At 38.4% G+C, this 18954-nt stretch overlaps 2 protein-coding genes and 2 pseudogenes across 2 annotated transcripts; all 4 read left to right on the forward strand.

Annotated features, from left to right (window-relative positions):
- The first annotated feature begins 1748 nt into the window (after positions 1-1748).
- LOC122665938 lies at positions 1749-3650 on the forward strand (annotated as a pseudogene).
- Positions 3651-3714: 64 nt separating this feature from the next.
- Positions 3715-8083, forward strand: LOC122665939 (annotated as a pseudogene).
- Positions 8084-8878: 795 nt separating this feature from the next.
- Positions 8879-13605, forward strand: LOC122665940 (uncharacterized protein At1g28695-like). The gene is made up of 3 exons (XM_043862065.1): positions 8879-9241; positions 11512-11916; positions 13105-13605. The coding sequence occupies exons 1-3, from the start codon at positions 8879-8881 to the stop codon at positions 13603-13605; spliced, it is 1269 nt and encodes a 422-aa protein (XP_043718000.1).
- A 2562-nt stretch (positions 13606-16167) lies between these two features.
- LOC122666250 (uncharacterized protein At1g28695-like) lies at positions 16168-18733 on the forward strand. Its single transcript, XM_043862411.1, has 3 exons — positions 16168-16338; positions 16432-16824; positions 18214-18733. The coding sequence occupies exons 1-3, from the start codon at positions 16180-16182 to the stop codon at positions 18703-18705; spliced, it is 1044 nt and encodes a 347-aa protein (XP_043718346.1). The 5' UTR covers positions 16168-16179; the 3' UTR covers positions 18706-18733.
- The last annotated feature ends 221 nt before the right edge of the window (positions 18734-18954 follow it).

An 18954-nucleotide genomic window follows, 5' to 3' on the forward strand; every position in this document is an offset into this window, starting at 1 on the left:
TCCCTTATATGTACCGTATCACCGATACAATATCGAAATAGTATCGGGATTGATAATTGGGGGCTAGGATACCCATACCTCAAACGATGCACTCTCAAAAAAAGCAACACAAACGACCAAATTTCAAATTTCAACATAAAAGGTATGAAACTTTTAAAAATCATTTTCCAACAATACGGGATACCACAATATGAATGCAGATCTGTTATCTGTATGGGACGGGTGGGGACAGATCTGAACCCTCCATGGGGGCGTGGGTGGGGTGTGAGACCTACGCCCCCATGTGAGTAACTGATCCGGATTCGAAAGTACAGATGGATGTCTCCGTTTTAAAACCCCGGAAAAAAGAAAAAAACGCAAAAAAAAAAGAAGTAAGAGGTGCAGAGGGTAGGGAGTACAATAGTACATGCGTGCCTGCATGCGCTCGAAAAAATCCCATCGCTTTTCGCCTCCTTTGGGCCCTTTTCTCCTTCCTTTATCCTCCCCTGTCTATCTCACTCTCTCGATCTCTTTCTTTCGTTCTTCGTTTTCAGATTATTGCAGCCATGGATTTTCGGTGATCTTGTAGATAACGGAGGCAAGTCTATACCCAGCATGCTTATATGAGACCTCTTGGAGTAGGTATGTTGCTTGCTCTTATCTATTATTGTACCTGTAAATATTTTCCAGTGTGTTGTGAAGCTATATAATGGAATTATCATCTTTTCCTTATTAGCTTTTATTGCTAATATTTTCCATAACCTTCGTATTATTACCTTGTGAAGCTGCTATGGTTTGGGGAATTGATGAAGAAGATGGGCCTCAACTTTTCAAGTAGTGCGATTTAGCTACCCATTTCTTTGGCCACTAGGTATCTTGGAAGTGTTAGCTTTAAATCTGTTAACTCTGTTTTAAGATGCATTTGTTTAATTTCCATGATATGTTTGGTTTGTGGTACCCATTTGCTGGGTAATATGTGTTTTGTCATTTCCAACTACCTAATGACTTTAGTGATTGTTATTGTTTCTATGGCCATGCTTAATATTTCTAATGCTTTGGGACAGAATTTTGATTTTCCTTCTTCTCTGCCCCAGGCTACAAGTGTTGGCCGGTTTGAAAGAACATGAGGCAATCAATTTCCTGGAGAAGAAAAATGAAGAATGATCCTGCATTCTCTTATTAAGAAACAATACAGGTATAATGATCCTGCTTGTCGTTGAACTATACCTTGCCAGAAATGAAGGGATGCCCTTTTTGCAGATTATTGCAGCCATCTTTTTGTTCCCATCTGGATTTTCTTGGTGAGCAAGCAACAACAGCAGCATCAGTGAAGGAAAATGTCTAGCAGTATTGTGAAATTCATCCTAAGTAAACTGACGGAGTTGATTGCACAAGAAGCGGCATTACAAACCGGAGTGGACAAGAAAATCTCGTCGCTCCGTAATGAGCTCGAGTGGATACGTTGTGTCCTCGTAGATGCAGATGGGGAAGTCAAAGACAATGAAAGAGCAAGGCTGTGGCTGAATCAACTAAGGACCATATCCTACGAAGCTGAGGACATTGTAGATGAATTTATTTATAAAATTGAGAATCAACGGCAGAAAGGAGTTGCAGGCATTGTTGGTAGCACCACCACCACCCAAATGAAGATCCATCATGACTTGGGCAATCGGATTGAGGAGATTAAAGAGGTTTCCGCCAACTAGTTAAAATATGGCATAGAAACTCTACCATTTGGAGAGCCATCGAGGCCAACTCAGAGGAGGGACCATATGGTGGAGGAAGTATTGGACGTGGTGGGAAGGGAAGATGAAACAGAAATGTTTGTTAGGAAGCTCATCCAAGGAGAGCCACGACTTTCCATACTCTCAATTGTGGGTATGGGTGGTATCGGGAAGACCACTCTGGCAAAGAAAATCTATAAGAGGGATGATCTTTGAAGGCATTTCGATTGTTGTGCTTGGATTGTCATGTCTCGAGCATACGACATTAGAGAGCTCTTGGAGGACCTCTGGTGTCAAGTTGTTGAGCTCAGGAATGGAGAGCAGCAACACATGACCAACCAACAGTTGCAGAGGGAGCTCTGTAGGTACTTCGAGAAAAAGAAATTCTTGGTGGTGATCGATGATGTTTGGCACAAGAAAGATTGGGACAGTTTGAAAAGTGTCTTCCCTGAGACAAAAACAAGAAGCAGAGTGCTCCTTACCACTCGCAATCGAGAGGTTGCAGTGCATGCAGATATGGAGAACCCTCCCCGTAATTTGAGATTTTTAGGCCATAAAGAGTTTTCTACGTTGCTTTGCAACGTAACTTTCCCTAAAACTTCTCCGGTCATTCTACCTCCAGAATTGGAAGATTTGGGAAGACAAATTCTTGTTAGCTATGGAGGTTTACCATTGGGTGCGGTTGTCTTGGGTCGATTATTATCGACTAAACCCAAAACCCCTAGAGAGTGGAAGAAAGTATTGAATCGTAAGGAAGCCAACGATCAGATCTCATAGTTGTTAGCTCTTACCTACACTGATCTGTCAATTCATTTGAAAGAATGCTTCCAGTGTTTAGGTATGTTTCCTAAAGGAGATGAAATACCAACAAGAAAATTAATTCAAATATGGGTTGTGGAGGGACTGATAGAACAGAGGGGTGACGATTATTTGGAAGAGTTGATTGATCGTTGTATCCTTCAAGTGTCGAGCAGATTCGATTCATAAATTAAAAAAAGCCGCATCCATGACAAGCTGCGGAATCTGTCCATATCCGTAGCCATGGATGAGAATTTTTTGGATGCTCGTGCAATTGAAAATGAATCCCCAGTTCAAGCCTATAGGCTATTTGTTTCTGGCCATAGTAGTCATCTTGCTAAGTGGATCTCCCGTGACTCTCTAGCACCAAAGCTGCGTTCCTTCTTCTTTCATGGGCATACTGCTCCACTATTTCCCCACCAACACTGGAGATTTCTTTATGGTGGTTTTTGTTTAATCAGGGTGTTGGATCTCCCAAGGGTGAGAATCGTTGAGCTGCCGAATGAAATAGGCAAGATGATCCATTTGAGGTACTTGGGGTTGAGATATAACGAAATAGCAAGTCTCCCAGAAACCATTTCCAAACTTGTCAACGTCCAAACCCTTGACATAAAGTCTTCCAGAGTCAACAGTCAGAGCATATCAGGTGTTGTTTTGAGCAAGATGGGTCAATTAAGACATCTATATATGTCTCGTGGGAATATACAAGGTCCATCCAAAATTGGGAATCTAACGGAGTTGCAAACTTTGTCAAATATAGGCGGGCAGTTGGATTGGTGAGATTGGTTTGGAAGGGTTCAGAAATCTTAGGACATTAAAAGTAGTAGGGATCTCCAGTTTAACCAAGTGGTTAGATTCTATTACAAGCAGACTACCCAATCTTCAATTCTTGAGTTTAACTACTGATGACATCTTCCCAGAGTTGAACTTCTCAGATAATGTGCTTCTTTATGAGTTGAATCTATCAGGAAAGTTAGAGAGGTTGTCAAACTTCCCTCAAAGCATCATTCACATACATTTGCATTTGTCCGATTTGATGGAGGACCCAATGGCAAAACTAGAGAAGGTGCCCCACTTACAAACTCCTGTACTGTCCTCGGGAGCGTAAAAAGGAAAGACAATGATCTGCTCTGCAAGAGGGTTTCCTGAGCTCAAAAAACTGGAACTACTGTGGTTGAATGAATTGAAAGAGTGGAGGCTAGAGGAAGGGGTAATGACAAACATCAAACATCTAAAATTCATTGAATGTTTGCAGCTGGAGACCCTTCCAGAAGGGTTACAGCATCTGACCATGCTCGAGGAGTTGACAATGAAAAAGATGTCTGAAAAATTCATGGCAAGGATTCTCCCTAAAAATGTGGGAGAGGATTGGTACAAGATTCAACATGTACCATCGGTTGTTACAAAGGACATCGTCACCCAATGTGAATGGAAAGCATCGTCGTATCGGAACCCTAGCTTGCCTGTTGTTCAGAAAAGAGAGCATGGTCGGATTAAAAAAGGTCTTAAAAGAAGTACAGATATGCACGGCAGAAGTAAGTTGCAACTTAACTTTAACATTATTTTCTCCTCTATCCATTTGGTAAATCAAAGCCTTTAAAGTTGTATTATATTTCTGAATTACTGAGTCCGTCAGAGCATTGTTTCTCTCTAACTATATTACTTTTTCAAAATTAGATGTACTATGTCCAAGTGTTACAAATTCTGAGTTCCTATGATTATGAAAGCTTTTAACAGAAATCTTTACAAGTATTTCTAGAATATATAACAAAAACAACCACCTAAATTTCTTGGGAACTCTTGACGATTATATGGACTGAGGTTTTAACTACTTAGATATATTGGGGATCTGCTCGATGCCATTTATTTGCTATAGTAGATTAATGGCAACAAGAACAGAAGTTCTTGAGAAATTTGATGATGCTATGGTGTTGGTTTCTTAACTATTTTAGGTACATTAACGATCATTCTGCTAAGGTTCATTTATTATAATGAATCACGATCTGCCGCTGAATTTCTTCGGCCTATGTTTGCATATGGTCTTTTTCCATCTTTTGCACTAATAACTTCACTCATCCGTAAAAAATGAAAGAACTTTTTTTTTTTACTGATGACAGAACGAGTAAATTGTACAATTGTTAGGCATTTGAAATGTCTAGTGTATCATTTAAAATGCAGTCATTTCAAATGTTAATGAAAACAGAAATATAAAAGCTTCAATAAATTTAATTCCCAAATAGTAAGCAATGCTTATGTAAAAGCCAAAAGTGATGTTGTTGTGCGACTGTCTTTGGATTCATCTTTTGCCAATCAGTTGCTGTTGTGTTTGGTAAGACGAGACATCAGTTTTGCCCACAATGAGCTCAACAATTAAGACAGTTATGATAAAAAATGGGGAGGGGGAATTTAAGACAGTTATGTACTAGTTGTAGCTGTAGTGCTCATGTTTTCCTAGTTGCCAGGGCTGGAAAGTATTTCAAAATCAACTTCTTGTCTGAAAATAGCAGTTGGGGCATGCATTTTCTTTAGTCCTAGTAAGCTTTTGCTCTTAAATTATGATCAGGGTGTAATTCTGTCATTTTTTTTCTTGATGCATTTCTTTTGGTTATTCACTTGAACTCCCATCTGTAAATATGTACTCCATCAATTAGGTTGTCATTGTTTATAGAAGAATTATACCATGGCATATCTGTTTTGTACTGGAATATTTTATTGGAGAAACTGAAAACCATTATCCAAGAGAGATAAAGAATCTTGTCTATCAATTTTACCAAAATATTTTACTAAGCTGGACTAGTTGTAGGATGTATATGGCATTTCTGGTGAGGGATATGGGGAACTGAAGAATAATAATGTTAGGGACCTGTTATATCAGTGGGGTTGGATGTAATCCTCAGCCACGGGTGCCCATAGCATCCATTTTATTAGTGTAAGCAGTATGCTATTTGTAACATTTGTTTCTGCAGTCTAATTGACCTTAACATTATTTTTTCAGGTCTCCATTGGTGATGCTCTGGATTAGCAAGCAGCTCCTTACTGTTGAAGGGTGGGCACGGAAGTCTTTTTTGGTATTGTAGTGCTTTGATCTTGGCATGATTTTTTTTATTTTTTTTTTGGTATTGTAGTGGTTTGATTTGGCATGATTTTAAGGGTTTAAGGATTTCTTGATATTGTACCAAAACATTTGTTTATGCTATTTGTAACATTTGTTTCTACAGTCTGATTGACCTTAACATTATTTTTTCAGATCTCTTAATGGTGAAGCTCGGGATTGGCAGGTACAACTTCCTTACTGTTGAAGGGTGGGAAAGGAAGTGTTTTTTTGGTATTTCAGTGCTTTGATCTTGGAATGATTTTATGGGTTTAAGGATTTGTTGATATTCTAACAAAACATTTGTTTGTGCCACTGGATTGTAGGGTTGCAATCTCATTTTCTTGGGGGGAAACTTGAAACCATCTGGTTCACTATGGTGTCTTTTTCTGTTTGTTGAAGATTAAACTTTTTCATGCTTGTAGTGCTCTGATCTTGGCATGACTTTAAGGGTTTAAGGATTTCTTGATATTGTAACAAGACATTTGTTTGTGCCACTGGCTTATTTGGTTACAATCTCATTTTCTTTGGGGAAAACTTGAAACCATCTGGTTTTCTTTTTCTGTTTGCTGAAGATTAAACTTTTTCATGCTTGTAGTACTTTGATCTTGGCATGATTTTAAGGGTTTAAGGATTTCTTGATATTGTAACAAGACATGTTTGTGCCACTGGCCTATATGGTTACAATCTCATTTTCTTTGGGGGAAACTTGAAACCATCTGGTTCCCTTTGGTTTCTTTTTCTGTTTGCTGAAGATTAAACTTTTTCATGCTTGTACTGCTTTGATCTTGGCATGATTTTAAGGGTTTAAGGATTTCTTGATATTGTAACAAGACATTTGTTTGTGCCACTTGCTTATATGGTTACAATCTCATTTTCTTGGGGGGAAACTTGAAACCATCTGGTTCCCTTTGGTCCAGCTGTTCTTTTTCTGTTTGCTGAAGATTGAACTTTTTCATGCTATCATCCAATACTAGTAGTCACTTCACAACTACTTCTTTTATATGGGTCAAGTACATAGATTTGTGAATAAGGTAATGGATGGTAGTTCTTGTGATGTTATACGTTTTCTGAAAGAATTTGAAAACTGATTTAGGAATAGCTGTATTCATGTTGCCTATCCCATCTAAGTTGGGACACAGCTCAATTGAGTTGAAGCTTTCTTGTTTAGGTCTTGTTCAATATCACTTAGTTTCTTTTCAATACAACTTTCCAGCTTTACAATAATATATCCACAGAACTGTTTTTGACTAGAAAGATCATAGAGGGGGTATTGTAGAAGATCTTGGTCTTCCATGGCCTCACTTGGCCCACCATCTCAATACAGAGCTACCTGGAGAGGATCTCCAAGTACGCCGATTGCAGCCAGTCTTGCTTTGTAGTCGCTTATGTTTATCTGGATTGGTTTGCACAGAGGCAGCCTTTGTTGCCCATCAATTTATTCAATGTAAAATAATTGCTCATCACCAGCATCATGATTGCTGTCAAATTCATGGATGACATGTGAGTTACTTGAGTGTTTTTTTCTTCTTTTTTTTTTTAATTCTTCCATCATTTACATGGTTTTATTCTTCTTTTTCTGCATTAATTGGATTGAATTTTGATGGGCTTTTCTTTCTTTCTTTCTTGGCTACGTTTGGTTTCTTCTGCTCTGTTTAGCTGTAGCAGACGTTTTCTTTTTAATGGATTACTTTAGCAGAGTTTATAAGTCTCTAAATTCAAATCTTTCATGTGTTTGCGTGAAATTTCAGTTTTAAGAGAAGGTTTGACGATTTGATCACCCAATTTTTTGAGTCTCTTTCTGTTCTTCCATACTTGTGATTAATTTCATCCAAAACCAACCCCAATCCCCTGTAATTTTTTGAGTCTCTCTGTTCTTCCATACTGAAGTAGAGGATTCAAATTGTTGGCCTGAGCCATGTGAAAGCCTTTTCATCATTCTCAGACAACCACCTAAGGTGTTGTAATGCTGTTCATGAAGGGGATTCATGTAATTTTGTTGAAAGGGATGTACAGACAAGTCACAAACTAGTAGGTATAACAACAATGCTTACTATGCAAAAGTTGGAGGGATCAACACAACAGAGATGAACTTCCTTGAAGTGGAGCTTCCACTTAAACGTGACACCCATCAATCACACTCCACATTTACTGTTCTTACCTCCAAAGAGAGATGATCCTCTCCTGGAACCTCCTCTAAATCTAGGGAGATCTTTAAAGCTCCATTGTAGCTTCAGTGAAGATGAATCCACCTACCAAACACAACTAGCTGTTTAAAGGTGTTGGAATTGGAAATATTCCCCAAGTTAGAGCTAGATATGGAGAGAGTCAGAGAGACCGTCTTTCTGTCTCTGCCCTTTCCTTCTTTTGTCTTTTTGGCCATTTGTGGGTTGGAAGATTGAACCCACGACCATGTTAACAAAAGCCATCTATGTTTTGTTTCCTTTTCTTTCTTTTTTTTTTGGGTTTTGGGGTTGTGAACTTCAAACAGTGTTGTATACAAATAGGAATTTCATCTTTACTGAATGGCTAACTTACTTAACCTAGTTCTTTTTTAATAGATTTAAGAGTGTGAAAGGATAGATAGTTACATTTACTTTTGTAAGATTTGGTTCATCTGTAGGGGGTATCTCTGAGTTGGAGTCAATCTTGAAGGGGAGAGAATAGTTAAGTATGAAAAGTTATATTTGGAAGACTTGAGCTGTGTTTGGTATGCATTCTTGAAATGCATTCTCAAACAATAAAAACAGTTGTTACTGTTTTTATTGTTTTCATTTCCAAGAATGCATACCAAACACAGCCTTGGGTAGATGAAATGATCGGCTCGCAACTTATAAAATTGACTAATTTTTAATCTATGTTGACATTTTAATTAATAAATAATTAAATGCAATGCATAAAGGACAAGTGTTTCTTTCACAATCTTAAATACCAGCTGCTACGTGCAAGCATTTATTTTGTTGGAATTTTTTTGAGTGTGTGGTCGAAAGATGGTATTTTGAAATTTATACTAAAATTCTATAGGAGTTTGTGATCTACCATGGGGGTGTTGAACTTTCACTCCGCGGTAAAGGAAAACTTTATCTTATTAAGTTAAAGTCTTGTGAATTACTTGCCTAAAAAATCTATGGTGTTGTTTCTGTGTTGAGAAACAACAAAAACAGTTTTTTCCATTTTTGTGCTGAGAAACAATTTTTAGGGTGTCCAATTGGTAAAGCTGTTCCGAAAACGTTTCCAGAACACATTTGAAATGTGAATTCATTTCCGTTTATTATTGTTGCACGATATGGATGTAATGTGGCTGAGGAACCCATTCGTAAAATTAAGCGAAAACCAAACTGATGATCTCCAAATAAGTTGCGACGAGTTCAATGGCCATCCAGAATCCAAAGACAACTTAATCAACACAGGCTTCTACTTTGTTAGATCAAACAACAAGACCATTGCTCTATTTGATTCATGGTATGACATGAAAGATAGTTCTCCAGGGATGAAAGAACAAGATGTTCTAATCAAGATGATGCATATGGGTATGTTAGAACAATTGGGGTTGATAGTTCTCTATTTTAGTGGGTTTTGCAGAGAGAGTAGAGATTTTAATGAAGTCACAACAGTTCATGCGAATTGTTGTCGGCGTATGAAAGCTAAGGTGGTTGATCTTATGCTGTTCTTGCATTTTTCTCATATATTGCATAGTGGGGTCTAAAACTTATCTTGGTTCAGTAGAACTACGAGCCAAGTGGATGTGTAAATCGGCCGCAGGGTTAAAGAATTAGGTTCTTCATTGGGCTAAGCCCAATGGCCTAGTTCGAATTGTACTGGCAAGCATCTCCATGTATGTTCATGTATACCTATAGATTTAATTTCTTGCTAGACAATATAAATTTTAGGGATAATGTTCTCTGCACTGAGGGCACAGGATGCGCTCCAACACATGGGGGTGGACCAAATTTGGCATTCAATTCTCAAATCTCAATAAGAAGAAACCCAATTGATTTATCATTCAGGTTGAAAATTGCCAACAAGTACAGGAAATAAAACTATATATTATGTTGGCCGGTGAAAATCAAATTGATCATCTCAATTCTAAGCTCACATGGACCCTCTCGACTAGAAAGACTGGGTACATATCTAGAAGGTTTCCGTCAAAAGTTCTAAGTCCAAACTTTCAAAGGTGCTAGTGAAAAATATAGACAAGCACAGGTGACCTTTACACATTAGATAGAAAGAATAGGGTCTAGGGTTTTGAAAGGTTGTATAAAATAAAGGGGGAAGTTTTCATACACGGCCGTGTCAGTATGTGGGGTGTCAAATTGAACTGTTTCAACTCTAAAACCAAAACTGTATCAAATCGAGAAAATCTATTTCCACTTTTTTCTGTCTTGGGACCGTAGGTTGAAATGCGCAAGCATGCCAAAATCATTGAGACCTGAGTGGTGTGGACGCTAATCTGACTTCTTCGAAGTGAAAATGGATGACACTCCAGCCTGTTGGCTCCAAAGACTTTCAATGTTCAGATGACAAGGAAGACTTAAAAGGAACGTGAAGCAAATGATTGAATTTGATTTTGATTGCTGTTTCGAAAGATGAAAATACATTAACAAGATCCCACAGAGGGAATGTTTACACTATAAAGACTAAGCTATTCTTGATTATTCCTACTCCTAAGAAAGATAAAAGTGCAAATTTGTTGATTTGCCCTTCGTGCTTTGTGATTAGACATACATATATGTTGACATAAGTGACCATTAGTTTGGCTAGGTCCAAGCAAACTGACCAACCTACTACGTACCCCCCTCCCCAATCGATGTTTGGGTGCTTTCATCTTTAGGATTCCCTCCGATGTGAACTAGAGCTGGAAGACTGCCCTCGTTCCAACAAGGTGTTTAAGCTTAAATAATCAAGTGTTTCACATGCAACTAGCTCTTTCTTCTCGCTGATCGCTCTCGGATTTTTTTGTTACGCCAGAATCACTTGAATGTATTTAATCGATAGAATACAGAACTATTCTAGGCAGGGCGGACCACCCACCTTCGAATGGTGTCGAAACCAAAGCAAACCTTGATAACAAATCGATACAACCCAAAAACCAAATCGAATTGAAACCAAACTTTCCTTATTGATTTGATTTCGAATTCACCATTCTCACGCCGAAATCGAACCCGAACCTAAACCGACCAACCTCATTTTGGTCATCTTTTCTAAGTCTCAGTCATTTTAGATTCAATCTTGGTGGCACTCTTTTTATACTAAAATAGTGCACAAACAAAATCAGAACCGAATCAATCATCAATCAATTTGTATTATATATGTTGCGTAACATAAGGCTTATATAGATTTGGGATTCAAATTCTTAAAAGGATTTATTACAGCTAGGTATTGTTGACCCCTACCAAATTACTAAGTAAGTATTAGAAAATAGTAATAATAAGAAGACAAGATCCATGGAAAATGGGTTAAATTAATTGGGTCTCCACCCAATGTTTATTGAAGAGGATTTCTCTCCAACTACCTTCTCCTTATGCCACGTTTTCCATCAATTCTCTTAAAGAAATTGAAGAGCATCCGGAATCCAAGGGTGAGAAGTATAAATAGAGTCTTACTAACTACGAAGAAACTCTTCTTCTAAATTACTCACTACTCACTCATTGCATCATGATTGATTACTCCTCCAAAATCAGCGTTTCAAACTTGGCTTTAGTGGCTGTCCTGTCCGCCGGAGTTCTCTATCTCTGCATCTTGTCTCCCTCTGCTTCCTTACTTCTCTTTCCAACCCATAACTGCTGCCAATGTCCAACCAAATTGAAGGTAATTAAGCATTTTCTTTCTCTCAATCTTATTTTTATTGGAGTTAGGAAATGGGTTCACTTAGTTTAATTTAGTGAAATTTTAATATTTACTTTGGTGGGTTCTGAGCAGAGTGAGACAATCATGAATACTGTTGGGCGGAAAGATGAGCTAGAGATGGCATTGGCGAGAGCTTCAATGGTGAAGTACAATAAGACAGTTATAATTGCTATAATTAACAAAGCTTATGCTGATGGGGGAATTAAGGGGAAAACGATGCTTGAACTATTCTTGGAGGGATTCTGGGTTGGAGAAGACACCCGTGATTTGGTGGATCATCTATTGCTTGTGGCCATGGATCAAATAGCTTTCGACAAGTGCAAATTTATGAAACTTCATTGCTATAAATTGGAGACGGAAGGTGTTGATTATGGAGGGGAGAAGTTGTTTATGTCTCAGGAATTTATTAAGATGATGTGGAGGAGAACTCTGTTCCTTGGTGATGTTCTCAAGCGTGGTTACAGTTTCATCTTCACTGTAAGTACTACTTCTAAGTTCTAACTAAGCTTGCCTGACGTTTAATTTCTTCCTTTACCGGTAAGTTATCAGATTGGTGTCCGATTCAGTACTGTCCATAGTGTGTTGGGTGGCGTTCTCCTCACGTTATTGAGGGGGGGTTCATTTAAACAAACTATGAATCAGTTTCACAAACTCACATGGTTTCTCAACTCTCAAGTAACGGACTTCAGGTTTGGCATTAATTATTCTAATCAGAGAGCGTTCGCTATGGGGGAGCGCAGGGGTCACGTGCACATGTTGGCATATTGGGGGCGGTGCGGTGCAATGGGCGTGATCTCACATGGTTTCATTTAAACAAACTATGAATCAGTTTCACAAACTCACATGGTTTCTCAACTCTCAAGTAACGGACTTCAGGTTTGGCATTAATTATTCTAATCAGAGAGCGTTCGCTATGGGGGAGCGCAGGGGTCACGTGCACATGTTGGCATATTGGGGGCGGTGCGGTGCAATGGGCGTGATCTCCACCCCCCCCCCCCCAAATAACATTTTCGCAAAGGGGCGCCATTTCCTGTGTGAGATGCAAGGGCCAAGCCGCACCAACTAATGAGAGTGCAATGTGACACATCAGGGGGGACGCAAAGGCCATGCTGCACCAACCAATGAGAGAATACGGGCAGAATTTCCACCATACATGGGGGTAGGGCAGTCATTTCGGCCCTTCCTGTGCGTGGGTGTGGCCCTTGCATCCCACGTAGGAAACATTTTCCCATATTATATTTAGGGAAAAAGAACGCTAATCGGTCCAGTCTAGACTCATGGGGGTGCAAAATGACCACCTCACCCCCATGAAAAGGCAAAAATCCTAACCCCCCATGATGCACAACCCTGGAGGACCAGGTAGTGTTTTTTATCCCTTATATATATATTGGAGGTGAAATAGTACCAGGTTTTTTAAAACCCTAGCCCAACCTTGAGCCCCTGTAGCCTAACCCTAACCCAACCCAGTCCTGAGATCGGGTTGAGATATCTCAACCAAAACCAGCCTTGCTGAGCTCAACCCCAGGCCAGCCCGACCCTGATTGTCCCTGATAAGATCAGACTGAGCTGGGTCTCTGTGGCATTTATAAAAAGCCTAAATGGAGAATAATGGCTTTATAACTACTAGTTAAAAACTCTTTATTTTCAAATTTATTATGTTTGCAGGATATGGATGTAATGTGGCTGAGGAACCCATTTGTAAGGTTAAGCCAAAACCAAAGTGAAGATCTCCAAATAAGTTGTGACAACTTCAATGGAAATCCAGAATCCAAAGACAACTACATCAACACAGGCTTCTACTTTGTTAGATCAAACAACAAGACCATTTCTCTATTTGATTCATGGTATGCCATGAAAGACAACTCTACAGGGATTAAAGAGCAAGATGTCCTAATCAAGTTGATGTATATGGGTATGTTTGAAGAATTAGGGTTGAGAGTGAGGATCTTGGATACCCTCTATTTTAGTGGATTTTGCAGAGATAGTAGTGATTTTAATGAAGTCACAATAGTCCATGCAACTTGTTGTCGTAGTATGAATGCTAAGGTGATTGATCTTATGGCTACTCTTCAAGATTGGACCAAATATAAGGGCTTAACCAATTATAACACATCAATCCTTAAATGGTCTCCTCACAGTGCTTGTTCTAAATCATGGATAGACTAAAAATTTTTAGTGTGTAATTAAGCTGATGCTAGTGCATGATTGTAACCTTAATACATTTGAGTGTATTGGAGAATAGAAATATATATTATGATTCTATTAAAAATAAGTGTTTCTAACTTTTTCTTTTAACAATGAATGAATAATGTGTCAACTGCTATATATTCAAGTTTTTAAAATTCGAAATTGGAAATTGGCCAATGAATTGGTCCGATACAAGATGATTTATAAAGAAAATGACTAAGAATCGGCCTATCTAATTTTGATTCAAGAAACAAGGATTATGAACGGTGGAAATCAGGATCGGTGTCAATCGATTTTGATCCGAATCTCTGTTAGTAAAAACGTGTCTAGAACTTCGTTTTAAAGGTGTTCCTGTTTTTTACTGTTTTAAATACGTTTTGCCATATGTTTTCCAATTATACGGGAAAAAAGGGCAAACGGCAAACATTCCTGTTTTGAATGCATTTAAAACAAGTTTAAAACACATTTTCGTTTTTTTGGCATTTTTTAAGAACTTGGACTTAAGTGATCATATCTTTCTCTCTCAAACTTTTATCGGCCTAATTCTTTCACCAACGTAAAGAGTACTCGAAGGGCTACATTTTTCATGATATCACCTTCAACTCAAGGTCAATGCACGGATACCGAAATTAGAAGCATGTATTTCAAATGAAAATTCCTCAGTTTATATGAGAATAGTATCATTTTTTTTGTTCATTTTTTTGAAATATAAACGTTTAAAATCCGCACCGTCCATTTTCCGTTTTTTACCGTTCTCTGTTTATTGGACCATTATATTTGACCGTCCATTTGTAAGTTTCTATCATTTAAAATCCGTACTGTAATACTCCATTTTTTTGCCGTTCCTGTTTTTGCTAACTATGATCCGAAGCATCCGATTCACCAATCAGATTCCCGATTTTTAAAACTATATATATATTGGGCATTTTTCTCATATATTGCACTTTGCACAGTGGGGTCTAGTGGTTGAGTAGAACCATGAACCAACTGGATGTGTTGGGCTACAGGGTTGGGCAATTGGGTTCTTCATTGGGATAAGCCCAAGGCCCGGCACTAAGCCCAATAGCCCAGTTCGAATTGCAACCTAAATTCAATTGACCTCTAACCTCTTGTCCATACAAAGAAGTTGTGCTCAAGACAGAATACCCTTTGGATGAATTTGGAGCGGGTCATGTCCAATTATTGGTTATGGATTCCTACAACCCGGATTAAGGTTGGATTTGGCATGCAAAACCCCTCTCCCACCTGATATCTACCAAAGGGATAAAGTAAACCCACTAGTTCCTTGCAAGGTGGCCAAGGTTAAGGGTGTCAATTAGAATTGGACCGGAAACTGAAAACCGAATATGGATCCGAATCGAATAAACGAATCGAACCAAATGGAATTTGGTTACCATCTAGAACTGGGATGTAGGAACCGAGCTCGATTCGGTTCGGATCTTGTTCCAGCATAGGAACCGAATTTAGATACCAAGGAACCAATACCCATGGCCGCTCCAATGACAGAAACCTTTGTATGCTACCTTGGAAACCAAGGATCAAGTATTGATATGGTGAAAACCATATTTTCTCAATTTGGGTACCAAAATCGAACCGAATATGGGTACCGAGTTATTTATTAATTAAAATACTTATACATAGTACAGTATATTAATACCCCTATGTCATAAATCGCGTACAGGAACCGGAACCAAATAGACACCATAACCGAACTGGAAGCAAATAGGTATGAGAAAGGTACTGCTTTTCAGAACCGAAGCAGGACTCAATCCCGTTCATACCAACTCTCCTTGGAGCCAAACCAAATACCCGATTCTAGACCAATAATTTACACCTTCACCAAAAGCAAGGCTGTAAACGGATCGGATTCGGCTCGGATAGTGCTATATCCGCATCCGCATCCGATTAGCTATCGGATGGATTCGGATAGTGCTAACGGATACGGATCGGATATTTTATCTATGTACATGTAAATATAGTTTTTCGGATAGCTATAGTTTATCCGTATCCGCATCCGTTTAGCTTTCGGACAGATTCGGATAGTGCTAAACGGATACGGAAACGGATTTCGACTACTCATTTACACCTCTAACCAAAAGGTACCGAATATGTCTTTTTTTAGGGATAAAGTACACCACCAAGTCAAGCAACGCACGCCACATCATCACCCCTACGCCCATGCCCAAACACAAAGGTGCATAAAATGACCACCGCACCCCCTTAAAATACAAAACGAGTCCATCCTGATCTCCAACTCTTGACACTAACCTGAGTAAGATTCCCAATACTGATATAACGGACACCAAGGTTATCACATGTAACCCATCTCCTCTTGTATTCTTATCTGATGTAAACTCTTCACACTATTATTTCCCTTTAACTCTCACTGTACATTTAATTTAATTTGGTAAGTTTTAAAAACATTGACCGGAAAGACGGTTACATATTGGAGAACTGAATCGGCAGAAACCCCAATTAAACAGAAGAGTTTATGTTTTTTTATTTTTTTTGACAGATTCCTGCAAAATTAGTCAGTTTTTACTTGGCAAAACCATGGATTACTCAAAGGGTAACATAGCAAATTTGGTTGTAGTTTCTATTCTATTCGCTGGAGTATTCTATCTGTGCATATGGCCTCCTCCTCCTTCCTTCTTCTCCAACCCTTTCTTTCCATTCCAGAATTCCAGATGCAGAGAAACCTCATCAGACCTGGTAACTTTCTATACAATCTATCTTATTGATTGAATTAGGAAATGGGTTTGGTTTGTTCTTGTGAAATCTAATTTTTTTTTTTTCTATTATCAGACCACCATGAGCATAAACTGTCCAAAAGATAAACTAACAATAGCATTGGAGAGAGCTTCAATGGGGAATAAGACAGTTATAATTGCTATTGTAAACAGAGCTTATGTTGAGAGAGAGAATCTGGAGAAGACAATGCTTGATCTGTTTTTAGAAGGTTTTTGGTTAGGAGAAGATACACAAGGCTTGGTGGATCATCTTCTGGTTGTGGCAATGGATCAAGTTGCTTATGATAGGTGTAACTTTTTGAGGCTTCAGTGCTACAGATTGGAAACAGAGGGTGTAGATTTTGGAGGAGAGAAGTTTTATATGACTCAAGATTTCATAAAGATGATGTGGAAGAGAACCCTTTTCCTTGGTAATGTTCTGAAGCGGGGTTACAACTTTATCTTCACGGTACGTTCGTAGTTAATGGGGTTTTTTTTTATGTTGTTTTTGTGTGGATTTGATAAACAATTAGGTAACTAAAATTCTAATATGAGAGAAAGAAAGTCCATGAATGAAACTCTAGGTTGAATTTGGTATGCATTCTTGGAACACATTCTAGGTCGATTTTATATTCTCCGATGATAAAAATAGTTGTTTTTATCATCTAAGAATGCGAAATTAAAGAATGCATTCCAAGAACGCATACCAAACACAACTAAGAATTCGTATGGCCTTGTAACTAGACCATAAGATGATCTATCTCATACTGAAAGGTCAATTTGGTTCTCTGGTTGCACCTATAAAACACTCAAAGTGTTGTGGTAATTCTTCGGCTGGCTGTTTTACCTTCGAAACACGTCAGAATGGTCAAAAGTGCATACATCTAACCGCTGTAGAGCTCATCGAGAGCTTCGATTTGATATGTATTTCGATCTATTTTGGTTTAGGTCTGAACCGGGTGGATTACAAGGAGCAGTTTTGAACTTTCTTGGATTAGGGTTTTCTTATAGTTGTTATTTCTTTGAGAGATGTGAGAGGGTTTTGTATTTTGCTTCACAGATTAGTGAATTCGTGCCGTGGACATAGCCTTCCTTCTTGGGGGTAAACCACGTAAATCTTGTCTTGTGCGTGTGTTTTTCCTTTCACTTTGCAATTTCTTCTACAAAGTCGCCATTCTGGGCGTTGATTTCTAACAACCATGATATATATTTTACATCTGGAGAGTATACTTATTAGTTGTTGTTGCACCATGATTGTATCATTTTGTCAAGGTTCTAAGAATCAGATTGCATTTGATTCTCAATTCAAGCCAATTGCTGATTCATATGGCTGCTTTTATTGTTGGTGAAATCTGATTTTAGGCTAATCCAGGAAGTGCTGTTCACTTTTCTCCTACTCAGATAGACCCTTTTGTTATTTGGGGTGGAGCGGGGAGGGGAGGGGGGGGGGTATTTTCGGGGATTAAGGTTTCTCTATATTGTAATGCGTCAAAACCCTATATAGGGTGGCAATGGGTTAGGGTTTTCTAATTTCTTCTTCAAAATAGTGAAAATTTTGTAATTTCTTTTGCTATCGTTATTTCATAATTGTGAATTCCATATTAGTTTTGTACTTCATGGATTAGGGTTTCTCTATATTGTAACGTTTCAAAACCCTATATAGGAAAGTGGGTGAGTGAGGGTTTTGTAATTTCTTCATTAGAATAGTGAAAGCTCTGATTTATCGATCTTAGGTGAACCACGCAAATTGTTGTATTCTGTGTGTGTGATTCTTTCCTTGTTTTTCTTTTGCTATTATTGTTAATTCTTAACACCTTAGACATGAAGCTTTCATTGTTTCATGGATTGTTAATTGCAGGATACAGATGTTATGTGGCTAAGGAATCCATTATTGAAATTGGTCCAAAATGAAGCTGAGGATCTCCAAATCAGTTGTGATGACTTCAATGGTAACCCAAGTTCTGAAGCCAACCCCATTAATACAGGCTTCTACTTCATTAGATCAAACAATAAAACCATTGCTCTATTTGAATTATGGTATGCTATGAAAAATAATTCTCCAGGGTTGAAAGAGCAAGATGTGCTAGTGAATATGATGCAGCATGGTGTGTTCAGAGAATTAGGGTTAAGAGTTAAGTTTTTGGAAACACTCTATTTTAGTGGATTCTGTCAAGATAGCAGAGATTTTGAAGCTGTGACTACTGTTCATGCTAACTGTTGCCGTGGTGTAAATGCTAAAATGGCTGATCTAGCTAATGTTCTTCAAGATTGGAGGAAATTTAAGAGCTCTTCTAATCACACATTGACCTCTAGGTGGTCAAAACACAATGCTTGTATCCATTCATGGTAGATTTTAATGCAGTAAAAAATAATTTGATTTTAATTACTTTATGAGTTTGATGAAAAGTTCACTTAATTTTTTTTTTAGGGATTGAGTTGAGTGGTTAAATCGTATTAAAATCCTCTGCAGTACCGGTGGGACGTGCCACCTGGCCTCTGCTGTGCCGTCGGATATGCACTGTCGTCCCGTCGGTATTGCAGAGGATCCTGGTCCGATTAAATCATTAACTTGTTGGCTATTGAAGGGAAGAGTAGTGAA

Source organism: Telopea speciosissima, chromosome 6 (genome assembly GCF_018873765.1).
Source record: "Telopea speciosissima isolate NSW1024214 ecotype Mountain lineage chromosome 6, Tspe_v1, whole genome shotgun sequence".
Taxonomy (NCBI): domain Eukaryota; kingdom Viridiplantae; phylum Streptophyta; class Magnoliopsida; order Proteales; family Proteaceae; genus Telopea; species Telopea speciosissima.

Bases quoted from the DNA above. Each gene is read 5' to 3' on its own strand.
- LOC122665940 (XM_043862065.1), top strand. From the start codon at position 8,879: ATGGATGTAATGTGGCTGAGGAACCCATTCGTAAAATTAAGCGAAAAC. The intron at 9,242-11,511 runs GTGGTTGATCTT...GGTTCTGAGCAG, and splicing joins GTCGGCGTATGAAAGCTAAG to AGTGAGACAATCATGAATAC. The intron at 11,917-13,104 runs GTAAGTACTACT...TTATGTTTGCAG, and splicing joins GTTACAGTTTCATCTTCACT to GATATGGATGTAATGTGGCT.
- LOC122666250 (XM_043862411.1), top strand. From the start codon at position 16,180: ATGGATTACTCAAAGGGTAACATAGCAAATTTGGTTGTAGTTTCTATT. The intron at 16,339-16,431 runs GTAACTTTCTAT...TTCTATTATCAG, and splicing joins GAGAAACCTCATCAGACCTG to ACCACCATGAGCATAAACTG. The intron at 16,825-18,213 runs GTACGTTCGTAG...TGTTAATTGCAG, and splicing joins GTTACAACTTTATCTTCACG to GATACAGATGTTATGTGGCT.